General features: G+C 37.2%; 1 protein-coding gene across 2 annotated transcripts in view; it reads right to left on the bottom strand.

Annotated features, from left to right (window-relative positions):
• bag6 (BCL2 associated athanogene 6) overlaps positions 1-13,109 on the bottom strand; it is a 28,057-nt gene extending 14,948 nt beyond the window's left edge. The window contains exons 1-8 of one of the 2 annotated variants that reach the window (XM_079611465.1): positions 12,883-13,109; positions 12,282-12,370; positions 12,007-12,124; positions 11,626-11,870; positions 11,458-11,529; positions 8,174-8,296; positions 7,865-8,046; positions 1,195-1,324 (exon numbers count right to left, since the gene is read on the bottom strand). In XM_079611465.1, coding sequence (XP_079467591.1) covers positions 1,195-1,324; positions 7,865-8,046; positions 8,174-8,296; positions 11,458-11,529; positions 11,626-11,870; positions 12,007-12,124; positions 12,282-12,365 — 954 coding nt within the window. In that variant the 5' untranslated portion in view covers positions 12,366-12,370; positions 12,883-13,109. The remainder of the gene's footprint in view (positions 1-1,194; positions 1,325-7,864; positions 8,047-8,173; positions 8,297-11,457; positions 11,530-11,625; positions 11,871-12,006; positions 12,125-12,281; positions 12,371-12,882) is intronic. The other variant, XM_079611466.1, reaches the window with a different exon arrangement.
• Between the last annotated feature and the right edge of the window lie 18 nt (positions 13,110-13,127).

Here is a 13,127-nt window from a genome sequence, read left to right as displayed (position 1 = left end):
AATATAACAACTGTATATAATAAATATATTAAAATACATTTTAAAATGATTTAATTTATTTCTGATATCAAAGCTGAATTTTCAGCATCATTACTCCTCAGTATAACATGATCCTTCAGAAATCATGCTGATATGCTAATTTGAAACGTATGATTTGTTCTGATATATTTTCTATCCAGGATTATGACACAGACCTAATATAATAAAATGTGCTAAAAATTTTGCTTTCAAAGTTTCCACTTTAGGCCTCATCCACACTACTGCATTTTAGTTTAGAAACGGAGAATTAAAACGAATACGATCTCCGTCCACACCAGCGTTTTAGCTGCGTATTAGAATTGATCTCCGTCCACATTAAAACGACTGAAAACGCGGATCATGTGACCATTCACCTACACTGGGCATGCGCGTGCCGGTGTAAACAGGCGCATATAGGCTGTTATAGCATTGTAAAATGCAGAATTTACTTGCACAACAGCTGCTAGCAAAGACATCAACGTCAGTAACGCTTGTAATTCGTTATCCATGTTGCAGTCACTAACGTTACGTAGTCCAGGCTGTTTTTGTATGTTTTCTTCCCGGGGACGGGTCATGTGATGGGTGGCTGACGAATCAGGGAAGGATACGCCATGACTGATGACACCCAATCACAGAGCTGAGCGTGAGCCTCTGCGTCATCGTTTCTAAAGTCCTCCGTTTTGACAGTCTTCACTAAAACGCCCTCCGGAGATTCAAAACGCAAAACGGGGTCGGCAGCGTTTCTAAACTTCTCCGTTTTAGGTCTTCGTTTTTGCCGTTGTAGTCTGGACGGGAGGTGCAAACGTAGCAAAAGGTCTCCGTTTCTAAACGAAAACGCAGAAGTGTGGATGGGGCCTTAGACATCTCCATTAGTTGAACTGTAGAAATCTATATTAATGCACACATAAAATACAAATACTGATACAAGATCTAAGCTAATATCACGAGTGTAAAAGAATTATTGACTAATTATTGATATATGACTTCAAGTCAATTGTTACAGCTCATTTTTGATGTTTTTGTCCACTGAAATTGTAAAAAAAGATTTGTTTAATGTTCTGTTGGCTGAATAACTGATCTTCAATTCCAAATTTATTTGCATTCACATTCAAGTAAACATGGTGTCTGGCTAAGGTTATCAGAGAGGACAACATTTATGAGGAGTGGGCTTCTTACGTTGTTGTTGTAGTCAGCAGTTGTGGCCGCCTCTAGAATGAGGTGAGCTCTCTGAATGAAGGGCTGAAGTCTCTCCTCCACTCTCCTCAGCTCTGTTAACATCTCCACCATCTCGGCTGGGCTTGGGTGGCTGATGGGAAGACATCATCGTAACTCAATGGTTCAAAATGTAATATGCTATAGTTTAAAACATTGACCATAAGGGCATCACTAATGAACTTATTTAGATTGTGATACCGAAGGAAAACACACAGGCTCACAAAAGCTGCTACTCGGTTTATACATCCCTATGTAAATTGTAAGTGCAGTAGAGTATAAGCGTTTAGTGAATAAATCAAACAAAACAGACTCTGCTTGCTTAGTCAACTAAACAAGGCGGCTTATACTAAACATAACCTTTAGTTTTACACTCAAAAAGCAAGTCACAAGAGGTAAGAATGGTGGTTTGTTTGACTTTTTGAAGAAGTAGTGGGAGCATCTCTTTACAGTGGTTTAACAAAGACATATTATCATAGCTAAACTCCCACAGTTGGTTTTAATCATCTGCGCTGATTAACTGCGCATGAAACCGAGAAAATGACTCATCATCTGTGTGGAGTGTTATTGTATATGTATTGTATTATATGAACTGAACAGTTTTTTGATAAAACAACACTGATCACGTGCCTTAGAGTCAACGTCTCAACTGAACAATAAAACAATTGTTCATATTTTACCTAGGGAGAAAACAGTGACATATTAGGGAACCAGGTAATAAATAAAAATCAATGATGATAAAAAAAATTAAAGGGACTTTTACAGCCTAATTGGGGAAAAACTTCACAGTCATTTATTGTAAGCTACAGTTTACATTTACATTTAATCATTTAGCTTTTAATCAAAGGCTTTTATCAAAAGTGACTTAGAATAGAAGCAGTTAAACTAAAAAAAGGGCATCAATAAATTTATTTAAATTTGATCAGAGACAGATCTTAAGCCTACATAGCCACTGACTCATTCAGAAATATTACTGTATCTAATAAACGTTTCCTAAATTTCATATACAAAAAATTTAAGATAAGACATTAAAGGGGCAACATGTACAGTAATGCTATTTGCACATACATAGGATAATGATGATGATAATAATAGCCTAATATTAAAAGCAGTACTATGACACTCATATAGACTTTACACCTTGCAGAATTTGCAAAAAGTTAGTAAATTATATTTAAATAAGAGCAAATATCAAAATGTCATGTTTTTTTTATAGCACTAGTCTGATGGTGCTAAAACAGTGATGGGGGCATCTTTGCTCAAAGTACTTTAGGGAAAGCAATACAAAGTGACAACTTGGCAATCCCTCAAAGTCTATGTGGTGTTTTTAATATGCTTTAAGACAAACCATGTGCAAATTCATAAGTCAACACCATTGCTATTTAGTATTTTTAAGAGTCTCCTTAAAACTGCATTGATCTAAAGACAGTCTCAAAAAATTTGGTTTGAAATTGCTGGTGTTTCTGACATCACAAACTACCTTGTAACCAATCACGTCAGCGCGTGATCGTCAACGAGCGGATCTCTGAGCTGGTGTGAGTGAGCGGAGGCAGGGCTAATTTGCAAAACCACGTGTATTAAATGAGGCAATGATGTAGAGTTACATTCAAGCTATTGAATGCATTAAGACATTTTTTCCCAAAAAAAGTTTAAATATGTCATTTTGGTGACCAAAGATGAGTTTTAAAGGATACAATTATTGACTACAGGGGGACTTTAAGCAGCACAACTGTTTTCAACATTGATAATAATAATAAGACATTTTTAAAAGCAGCAAATCGGCATATTAGAATGATTTCTGAAGGAGCATGTGACTCAGCTTTGCATCACAGGAATAAATAATATTTGAAAAATAGAAAACAGTTATAAATTGTAATAATATTTCATAATATTACTGTTTTACTGTATTTATGATCAAATAAATGGTGAGTTTGGATTGCATTTTACTTGATTCAAAAACATTTTAAAAAATCTTACTGACCATAAACTTTTCAATGGTAGGCTACATATAATCTTAATATAAATATAACTATTTACAGCTCAGCAAGATGTTAGTTTCCTAATTCAGCGAGACAAATCAAAGAGACAAACCCACATTTCTTAACCCTGATGTCAAATGTCAACAATGCCTAGGTAGACTGAAGTCATGCCTACTCGATCACTACTGAAACTGTCTCCTGGATTAAAGAACTTCCTCTGTTTTCTCATGTTGTAGGCGGTTGATTTTAAACAAAGTGTCTGTATATTTCCTACAAATTTCATTATTAGGCCAAATCAAAAGGTAAAATGAGACAAAAGCAACATTGTTGTCAGGTGTTTAAGAAACTGAAAGGCGGAAACTCACATTTCTTTTTTTCCCCAAAATTTGTTAGTCATTCCTCAGTAAGACACAAAATCAGTCTTTCATGTGGCAATTCACTGGTAATTTATATGGGGAAATTTTCAGCAAATACGTGACTCGTAGTTTGAGGACAAATTAAGATAAAAAAATAGAACTGTACACCTACTTCTAATTGAGTTTTCTTATGTATAATAGGGATGACAAGTTAATTTGTATCACATGCATTATATTTGTATTATATTTGTTTGTATTATATACCCCAAGCCATAACTCTAGTCTTCCAAAAAAACACTTTAGAAATCACCAGATTTCTTCCCACAATATTAAAGCCATGACAGTGGAAGTTTGAGCAACTATAAACCTTAACCACATTTATAGTAAACTAATACTCAACCATCCAAGTGGACATTCGCAGACCTATTAAAATCACACCCCAAAAATACCCCAATCTGTTAAAATAACATCAAGTGTGAATAACCGATGACTAAAACAATGACAAAGAGATATGAAAAGTGTGCTCATACACTCCAAACTGCAATTTACAAACACATTCAGCTCTTTTACATACAAAAACAGTGATCAAACTTGAAAAATTACAACAACAACACACCATTAAAGTAACACTAGGTTACTTTTCTTTTTTTTGCTCTCGGGGTCCCCCTACAGTTGGGAAACAGTATTGTCCTCTACTACTGTCGTAAACTCTGTCATACATGCACGTGCATTTGTTGACAACGATGATAGCCCAGAACACTGTAGGAGTTCACATGCAGGTGTTCTGCTTGCGTCGCGTGTGAAGTGTCTTCATCCAGGTACAGTGGCATATATTTCAGCATGTCATATGAATATAATTTCATGGGTTTTATTTTTTTTCAAACGACAAATGATCGTGATGCTCACGTTTACAAGCCAGCGTCATTATAGTAGCCTAGTCTATTGGTTACCGTTTTACTGAATCTATATGATACTTCAATGCAATGTTTGAGTGGTAGATATAATAACCATATATCGTCAATATTATAATATCAAGCTACCATAGATGAATCTGCAAATTTTACAAATCGATTTATTATAGCTTGAGGCAAGACAAATAAACAAATATCACAGACATGTTAGGTATCCTAAAATATTATTTTGTACATCTTATATATTTACTTGAAAGAATGTAGCCCCTACCAAACTTGTACACGCCCTTTAGACATAGGCTTTTGATATTTGAAAGTCCGCATCGGTCGAGCATAGGGTTGCCACCTTTGAAGTGTGAAAAACCGGGACACAGATTATTATTATTTTTTGTGGTCTGAGTCTGAGTTGTAGGTTGTAAATAGTATTTTCTTTGACACTGGTGGCTCATCCGACTTTGTTGTGTTATCCTCATAGACAGTGGTTATCCTCCTCGTCCGTCTCTCTCCCCATTTCACACAATAGATGTAAATAGACATATTTTAAAAAGCTATCTAGCAACTAAACTCACACTGTATCATCTTGGATGTGTGTTGATGCGCGCGCGCGACCGACCGACAGCACAGGCAGCTGCTAGGCGATAAGTTGAGCTTCCAATCAAATAAAAGTAAACGCCTGGCATTTGCCAATCCACTGTTTTACCCGTTTTTACCATGTTTTTTACCCGTTTACGGACACAGGATTGGATGTACTGTACACAACTATGAAGAAAACACAGTAACAGTAAACGGAAACGGTTTAATTTGAAACCAGGAAATTCTACTTTAGAAGTACATTTTCACAAAAAAACGGGACAATTCGTGTCCCGGGAAAGAATATGAATTTTCTGGGACTGTCGCTCAAAAAAGAGAATAATCCCTGGAAAACCGGGACGGGTGGCATCGGGCACCCCTCCTCCTCCTCCAGCTCACGCCAGCGAGGAAACGCTGGCCCAATGTTGATCCTCGTTCTGCCTTTAATACGATCACTTTCTCGTTTCCTCTTTTTGCTTTCCTCCGACAAAACCTTTGCTTTCTTGCTTTTCTGTGCTGCTTTGGCCATGACTATAACATTTGGCAAACAAACGCTAGTTTGGCTCGCACGTCCGATTTTAAGGAAGTGGGGGTGGTGGTGGAAGTGACGTATATGCCGTAAAGCAGTCAAATTTTGTAGTTCTCTTTGTTCGCCGGTTACTACCCGAAACCCGAAGTTTAAAAGTACGATTAAAAACGCTATAGACCCCGTCAGGCTATGGCAGACGTGTCATTCAACCTATTGTAAGTCGATGTACCATCACAAGAGACTTGGAAATATATTATTAAGGTTGAAAAGTTACCTGGTGCTGCTTTAAGGCCTTATAAAATAGTAAAAAAATAAATAAATAAAAAAGCTGATTTTTGTATTATTATCTTAAGTGGGTTTATTATATAAATTTTAAACTACACTGTAAAATAAAATGGAAAAATAATAAATTAACTATTTATCAATAAAATGTTATTAAAGGGGTGGTATAATGCCCCATTCACAAGATGTAAAATAAGTCTCTGATATCCCCAGAGTGTGTATGTGAAGTTTTAGCACAAAATACCCCCACAGATATTTTTATATTGCATGTTAAAGTTGTCACTTTTTGAGGGTGAGCAAAAACACACTGTTTTGTGTCTGTCCCTTTAAATGCAAATGAGCTGCTGCTCCCGACACAGAGGGAGGAGCTTCAAGAGCGTCGACTCACACAGACATGCACTGAATATTTCAAAAACTGTTAGCTTTTTATGTTCAAATCGGATTCAGACAAAGATGGAGAGACTCAAGAAGTGACAACATGTAGAATGCAACAGGACATTTCTGAATGATTAGTAGATGAATTTATGTTGCTGATGTGGAGTTATCTTCTAGTCATTGATTAGCATATTCTGTCATGATAATCTATAAATCGTGTTCCCGGGGGCGGGGTTTATGTAAATGTTAGGGTTAGTGATGTCACTAACCCATGAGGAATGTCGTGTAGTCCCTACCAGCCGTTTGTTGTAGTCCTTAAAAAGCAATTTCTTTGAAAGCAAATATCTCCCTTTGCTTTGAACTTAGGGCTGGGCGATATATCGATATAAAAATATATCGATATATTTTTAGATGCGATATGGAATTAGACCATATCGCATATATCGCGATATAGTTCAAATTTGCACTGTGATCTTTGCTACAAGCTGCTGCGTGCTTTTGAAGCAGTCTGCGTCTCAACAGCCCAGTATACAACGCGACAATTACTCACATTAAATGTTTACGCAGAGGAACAGGACACTGCAGTTCTCAAAAGTTCATTATTTGCATGTGCTTTAAAGCCTTGCCGGTTAAACATGTCATTCGCTGCTGATGCGCTGTTCTAACATGCGCTTATCTGCGCGCAAACCCGACGCGCGCATGCACTAAAAGCCTGTCTAACAGCGCCTGGATACTGGACTAAGTTATCTTTCGAGTCTTTTTGAGCTAATACTGTCAAATACACTCAAGGTTTACATAAAGAAAGTTGATTATGTCTAAACTGAAAGAAAACCGGGAAAATTGAGAGAAATCTGCTTGTCATATGCGTACATATTAGACGTGCGCTTTCAGGTCTTAAAGAGACAGTAGCCCTAATAGTAAACATGAAGCCGCTTGTCCTTAAAGGGATAGTTCACCCAAAAATAAACATTTTGTCATTCTTTACTCACTCTAATGTTGTTCCAAACCTGTATTCAATTATTTCTTGTGCTGAACACAAAAGAAGATATTTGGAAGAATGTGGGTAACCAGACAGTTGCTGTTCCCCATAGGAAATAAATATAGAAGTCACTGGGGAACATCAACTGTTTGGTTACCCATATTCTTCCAAATAACTTCAACAGAAGAAAGAAACTTATTCAGGTTTAAAACAACTTGAGAGAGTAAATGATGACAATTAAACATTTGGGGAGAACTATCCATTTAATGTTAATAAAACAACAAAACGCAGAGGACATCACACACTGCTCTTGACTGAGAACTTTAATAGTAACTTTAATAAGAATCAATGTATAATTTATACAGTGAAGTCCATATTTGGCTTTGACTTTGACTGAACATTTGCTCTCACTTTGTGGAAAAAATATCGAGATATATATCGTATATCGATATTCAGCCTAAATATATCGGGATATGACTTTTGGTCCATATCGCCCAGCCCTATTTGAACTTTGAGCGTTGTAACTTTGCAGATGTTGTTTATGCTCAAACAGCAACATTACACACTAACTAAAGTTAAAAAAGTGAAATCATAAATCAACCACCCCTTTAAGCTAAATAACTAGATTATGATTATGAATAAACAGGTCCTACTTGAGGCCGGCTGGAGGGGCTGGAGCTCCCTCAGTCTGGGTGGCGGAGGAGGAGGATGGTGGGGTACTGGAGGGAGGAGGAGAAGTATCCATGGGCTGTGCAGAAGGAGATGGAGTGGAAGTGGAGGAGGTGGGTGGAGGTGCAGAGTCCTCCTGGGAAGAAGAGGCATCTGTGGGCTGCCCCTAATAATACAGACAGAGATTAAGGGATAATCAAAGAATCAATAAGAAATGTCCATGCACATTTATTCATCCTGATACCAGGGTATGCAATTAGCAAAGCAACATAATTCTCAACGAAATCGCTTACCTCCAGTCTTTGGATCACAGCATTGGTGTCTCTCAGCAAGTTCTCAGCCAATAGCAGTCGCAGTCTGGGCTCACTTTGCAATGACTGGTCCAAATCTATCTGAACATTCACAGAGCCATTGGTCTGGAAGAAAGAAAGAGTATAAATATATGTACTGAATAAAAATAATATAATTTTTGCATAAGAAAATCTGCAACATTTGTCTTTTAAAATAAAAAGAGAACTTTTTTTTCCGCAAAGACAAAATTAAATTTGTATATATATACACATACATGTATACATACAGTGTATATGTATGCATGTATGTATATACAGTATATATATATATATATATATATATATATACACACACATAATAAAAAACAATTCTTGTCTATGTACACTAAGGGTGTCGCAGACGCAATAAACCGGTGTTGGCAATAACAGTATTATTTCAAATGAATAGTAGCCTACACGTATGATAATATGGCAATATGGCATGTAAACTATCCAGCGCCAGGATCTGTTTGACATTCCAACATGTTGTCGGTATTGCACCTTAACGCTGGTTGCCACCTGTCGGGCAGTCAAAAATCACAAGCAGACACAGCGCGCAGCTGCAACTGCCGCGTTAAAGCATGTTGTCGGATATAACAAACGAGACACTCTACCCGCACTCCAACAAAGTAAGCTCGCCAGTGTGGAAGTTTTTGGATTCTGCGAAATTGACTCATTAATCAGCCTAGTCTGCAGGACTTGCTGATCAACAGTGAGCATAAAATGGGGCAAAAGCAAAACCACCAACCTCTTCACCCACCTCCACCTCTTTTATCTTGTACAGAGAGCAAGTAGACATTATATTGTCCTAGTCCTAAAACAGGAAATGTTACATTACCTGTTAATTGCGGACGCCTTTCTGTGTTTTGTTATACTTACATCCCTTTTAGTCCAAAAGTGTGCTCATTCAGATAAAAACTTATAGATTATCGTCCGTTTACTTCAGATATCTTTAGAGAGTAGTTTCTTCCTATTTTACCCGAAGTAGAACGATGTGAGGATTATGGCGGATAATTTGTGTTTCATTCATACTTGACGACACGCACTCGCGCAGAAAGTCCACAAGTAAGACTCATGAGTAATAAGTTACAGGAAATCCCCAGTATGGACAAAGACATCCAGCGTTTGCTGTAGCTGAATAAAACGCATATAAAGACATTTTGACGGATTAAACCTGAAGAAGAATAACACACCATTGTGACAGTATATGGTTTATCTTCAAGCCATCTCGGGTACGACCACATGAACGCAATCGACCACATGAGCATCTACACTTTGAAAGCAGTCGGGCTGAATGCATTTTCAACTACCTCTAGAAGTGGTTGAAAGTGGACAAGCTCAAAACGTTTTAGACCCCGTTCACACCTGTATTTAAAGTCGTCCACTAGGGATTGGATTGGCGAAAACGGCTCTTAATACCAGGTGTAAACAGGGCTTTTGAGAAATTATGTGATATAATGTATATTATAGGGCTGAACGATTAATTGCATTTGCGATAATATCGCGATATGATGAAACGCGATTTTGTAATCACAAAAGCTGCGATTACACTCTGGTCAGTGGTCACGTGACACGCGATAGTAAAGCACAAAGCAGTCTGCACTGCAGATGAAGCATCAACTTGGCACGCTACGCATATAGGCCTGGCATAGGCTACAGGAAAGAACAGTTTGTTTAATTTATGTGATTGTGTTATAGATTCTCTTCAACGATTCTGTATGGATTCAGATAATTTCAAAATCGAGTCTGAGCTTAGTTTTAAACACAGATGCGTGATGACGCTGCGTGTGCTTTATAAACAACTGTATTCTGCTTGCTTCTAATTCCCGTCACACACACACATTCGAACCTTCCGAAAAATAGTCTTTCATACAGTTCGGAAAAGTTGAAGCGAATTGGACATTCGTGGGCTTCATTGCACTGACTAGAAGATCATTTGGCACTCGCTGTGAAATACGCGCGCTTGATGTTACTCTAGTAGTGCACGGTCTCGCCCGCCTGTATTTTCCTTACAAATGCTCTATAAAGGCATCATATGTCTTTTGGAATGCAGTTGGCTTATATATTAAAAATAAAAATATGAAAACCATCGACAGAAGCTGCTTTCAATTTCAAATACTCACGCCCACTTTGTGAAGAGCGCTCGCACATGCGGCCGTGAGCGACTCTGTCTACGTGGTTTAAATGTACTTGCATCTCAAAATGCGTTTATGACGCAAAATTAATGTAAACAGTCAGTTATGTCTTAAGTTATTAAACAGACAGGACAAACCACATCTTATATTTCAAAAGAGATCTGTGCATTAGTGTGAAGCAGCTTATCGTATCTAAACTGAGAAAGAAACATCACTTAATCACAGCTCTTGAATGGAAAACATTCAGACTACTCTTAAATACTGAAAGCACTCTTTGGTTATTGCTTGTAATGTTTTTTCCCCTCTTTGTTATTGATAGCTTTTATGTTTTGAAGCTATTCTTTTATATAGCCTATTTAAAATTCTTAACATGTAATTGTATTAATTTCGTTTTTTTTAATGTGTAATTATTTTTAAAAGTAGCCTACTTATAATTACATATGTAATTAAATAAATATTTAAAGTTGTATTAATACGATTAATTAATAAATCGGCTCATGAGGTGCCTAAAGATTCACATCCATATTTTACAATGATTTATTGCTTGTGTTTGTTGAATAATATAAAAGATAAAGGTAAAAGAGCTTAAAAAATAATCGCATATTAAATCGCAATCGCAATATTGGTCAAAATAATCGCAATTAGATTATTTTCCAAAATCGTTCAGCCCTAGTATATTATGAGAAAGTTAAAGTGTTTTTTTGACCTTGGATGCATGTAAACCTGTAGTAGGAGACCTCCAAAACAAAATTAGGAACCTTTCAAATATCATAATACAGGCACTTTAAAATGTATTGCTATGATGGCAAAGCAGTAATTTCAGCATTATTACTCCAGTCTTCAGCGTCACATGATCCTTCAGAAATCATTCTAATATGACGATTTGGTGCTCAAGAAACATTTCTTATTATCAATGTTGAAAACAGTTGCTTTGCATAATATTTTTGAGGAAATAGTGATAGTTTTTTTTATTTTCTTTGATGAACAGAAAGCTGAAAAGAACTGCATTCATTTGAAACAGAAATCTTTTGTAAAATATTTGACTCTCCTTGAGATAAATAAAATTATAAATGTTTGGAAAAAAAATAATCTTTAGTTCACAATGGTACTTACCCCGGTGCTGGTATTGACTCGTGGATTCCTTGCATTGTCTCCCAGGCCTGTCATCATCTGCTGAATCGACATCTGAGGAAAGAGAACATTAATCAAAAAGTACAAAAAAAATTATATATCAAGCAATACAGTCATATTAAATCACCTGAACATAAAAAAAGTTTCTACCTGAATCTGCTGAGGGTCCATAATGTTAACCGGAACATTAAAAGTACCCAGCATGACGTAGCTGTTAGCATTGCGGTCATGCGTAGGCCCAAGAGGGGTCCCTTGGGAGCTACTGGTTGAATTCGGGTTCTGATTTCCTCCCTGTGACACCCCAGAAGACCCTGGTACGCCACCCGAGCCGGAGCCCGGTTGGGTGGTCTGCGGTGGGGCGCGCTCTACGAGGTGAATGACTTTTCCGTCCACGTCTAGACAGAGATGGATGAACAGAAACAGTACAGAAAAAAGTCACAAGGCTGGAATGGAATTATATTCAAGAAGTAACACTATGGCAAAAATGGAGTTCCTTTGTACGATTTACTGTTTTTATGCAAATCAACTCACTGTACTCTGTTAGGGTTTTCTCATCTTGAAGTACTCTGCCCTGGTAAATGAGTCTTTGTTTGTCAACAGGAATTCCAACGGAGGGTGATATGTGCTCCTTGAACTCTTTCACGGTCATCTACGTAGTGAAACGAGAAGCTGTCATTTTTGAAAAGACAATCGGCAATGGACTACTGTCTTAGTCTGCGGTCACATAACTCGTTCTTCACCTTAAATTGTGGTGGACAAAGGACACGTGACAATGTGCAAAATATTTTTTTTTAAATCCAGCTCACCTGTGCCTGAACGGTGTAACTCCTGCTCAGGGAATCCAGGGTTTTCACAGTCACTTCTATGTTACTGCTTGCTTGTTCTTCCATTCTGTCTGCATTATGCAAGAAAGTTTTTTTTTTTTTTAAATACCTGATTCCACTGAATACATACAATTCTATAATAACCTAACGTTACACGGTATCACTCTCACAAGGAAAGCCGTGTTATGTTCATAAAGGCCACAACTGATACACAACTGTCAAACACACCCCACCCTTCCAGAAATGTCTTGCTTTAACAAGAAGCTTATTCTTAGAAACATATGTTTTTAAAACCGTAAAAAAAAAAATTAAACTATAAACTGAAAATATTATTTTTAAAGTCCAAACGCCTGCTAACGTTACTAAACTGCTAACATTCGTTTGGGTGCTAAAAAAAACCATCAAACAAGTGTTCAGCCAGCCTTTTTAACATAGCATTTGTCCATTTATTAAAAATACATTGCTTATTCATCCATTTTGACAGGCTGTCAGTGATAAACTAAACAACAATTAGTAATAATCAGACAAATTAACGTGCGCTTTGAGCTGCGCGAACATGTTAGCTCGCCAATGTTTTTCCTACCTCAAGACGCGGGTATTCCTGATGGAAATTCGTTGTTTTGCATATAGGTTAAGCTTTATTGGTTTACTAATAACAGTGTGGTTGTATTTTGTGCTTGCTGGTATAAAACCCGACTAGTTAAAACATTATTGATGCAGCGAAGCTAACAGCCTCGCGCTATCATGCTAACCGGTGTCGCGCGACAACAAGCTCGAGGAAGTATACGATGACGTCACATCGTCCACATCAACTTCTACTAAAGGACT

This window comes from Phoxinus phoxinus, assembly GCF_949152265.1.
Source record: "Phoxinus phoxinus genome assembly, chromosome: 4".
NCBI lineage: Eukaryota > Metazoa > Chordata > Actinopteri > Cypriniformes > Leuciscidae > Phoxinus > Phoxinus phoxinus.
The sequence above is the reverse complement of the archived record's forward strand: the minus strand, read 5'-3'. Positions and strand labels throughout refer to the sequence as shown.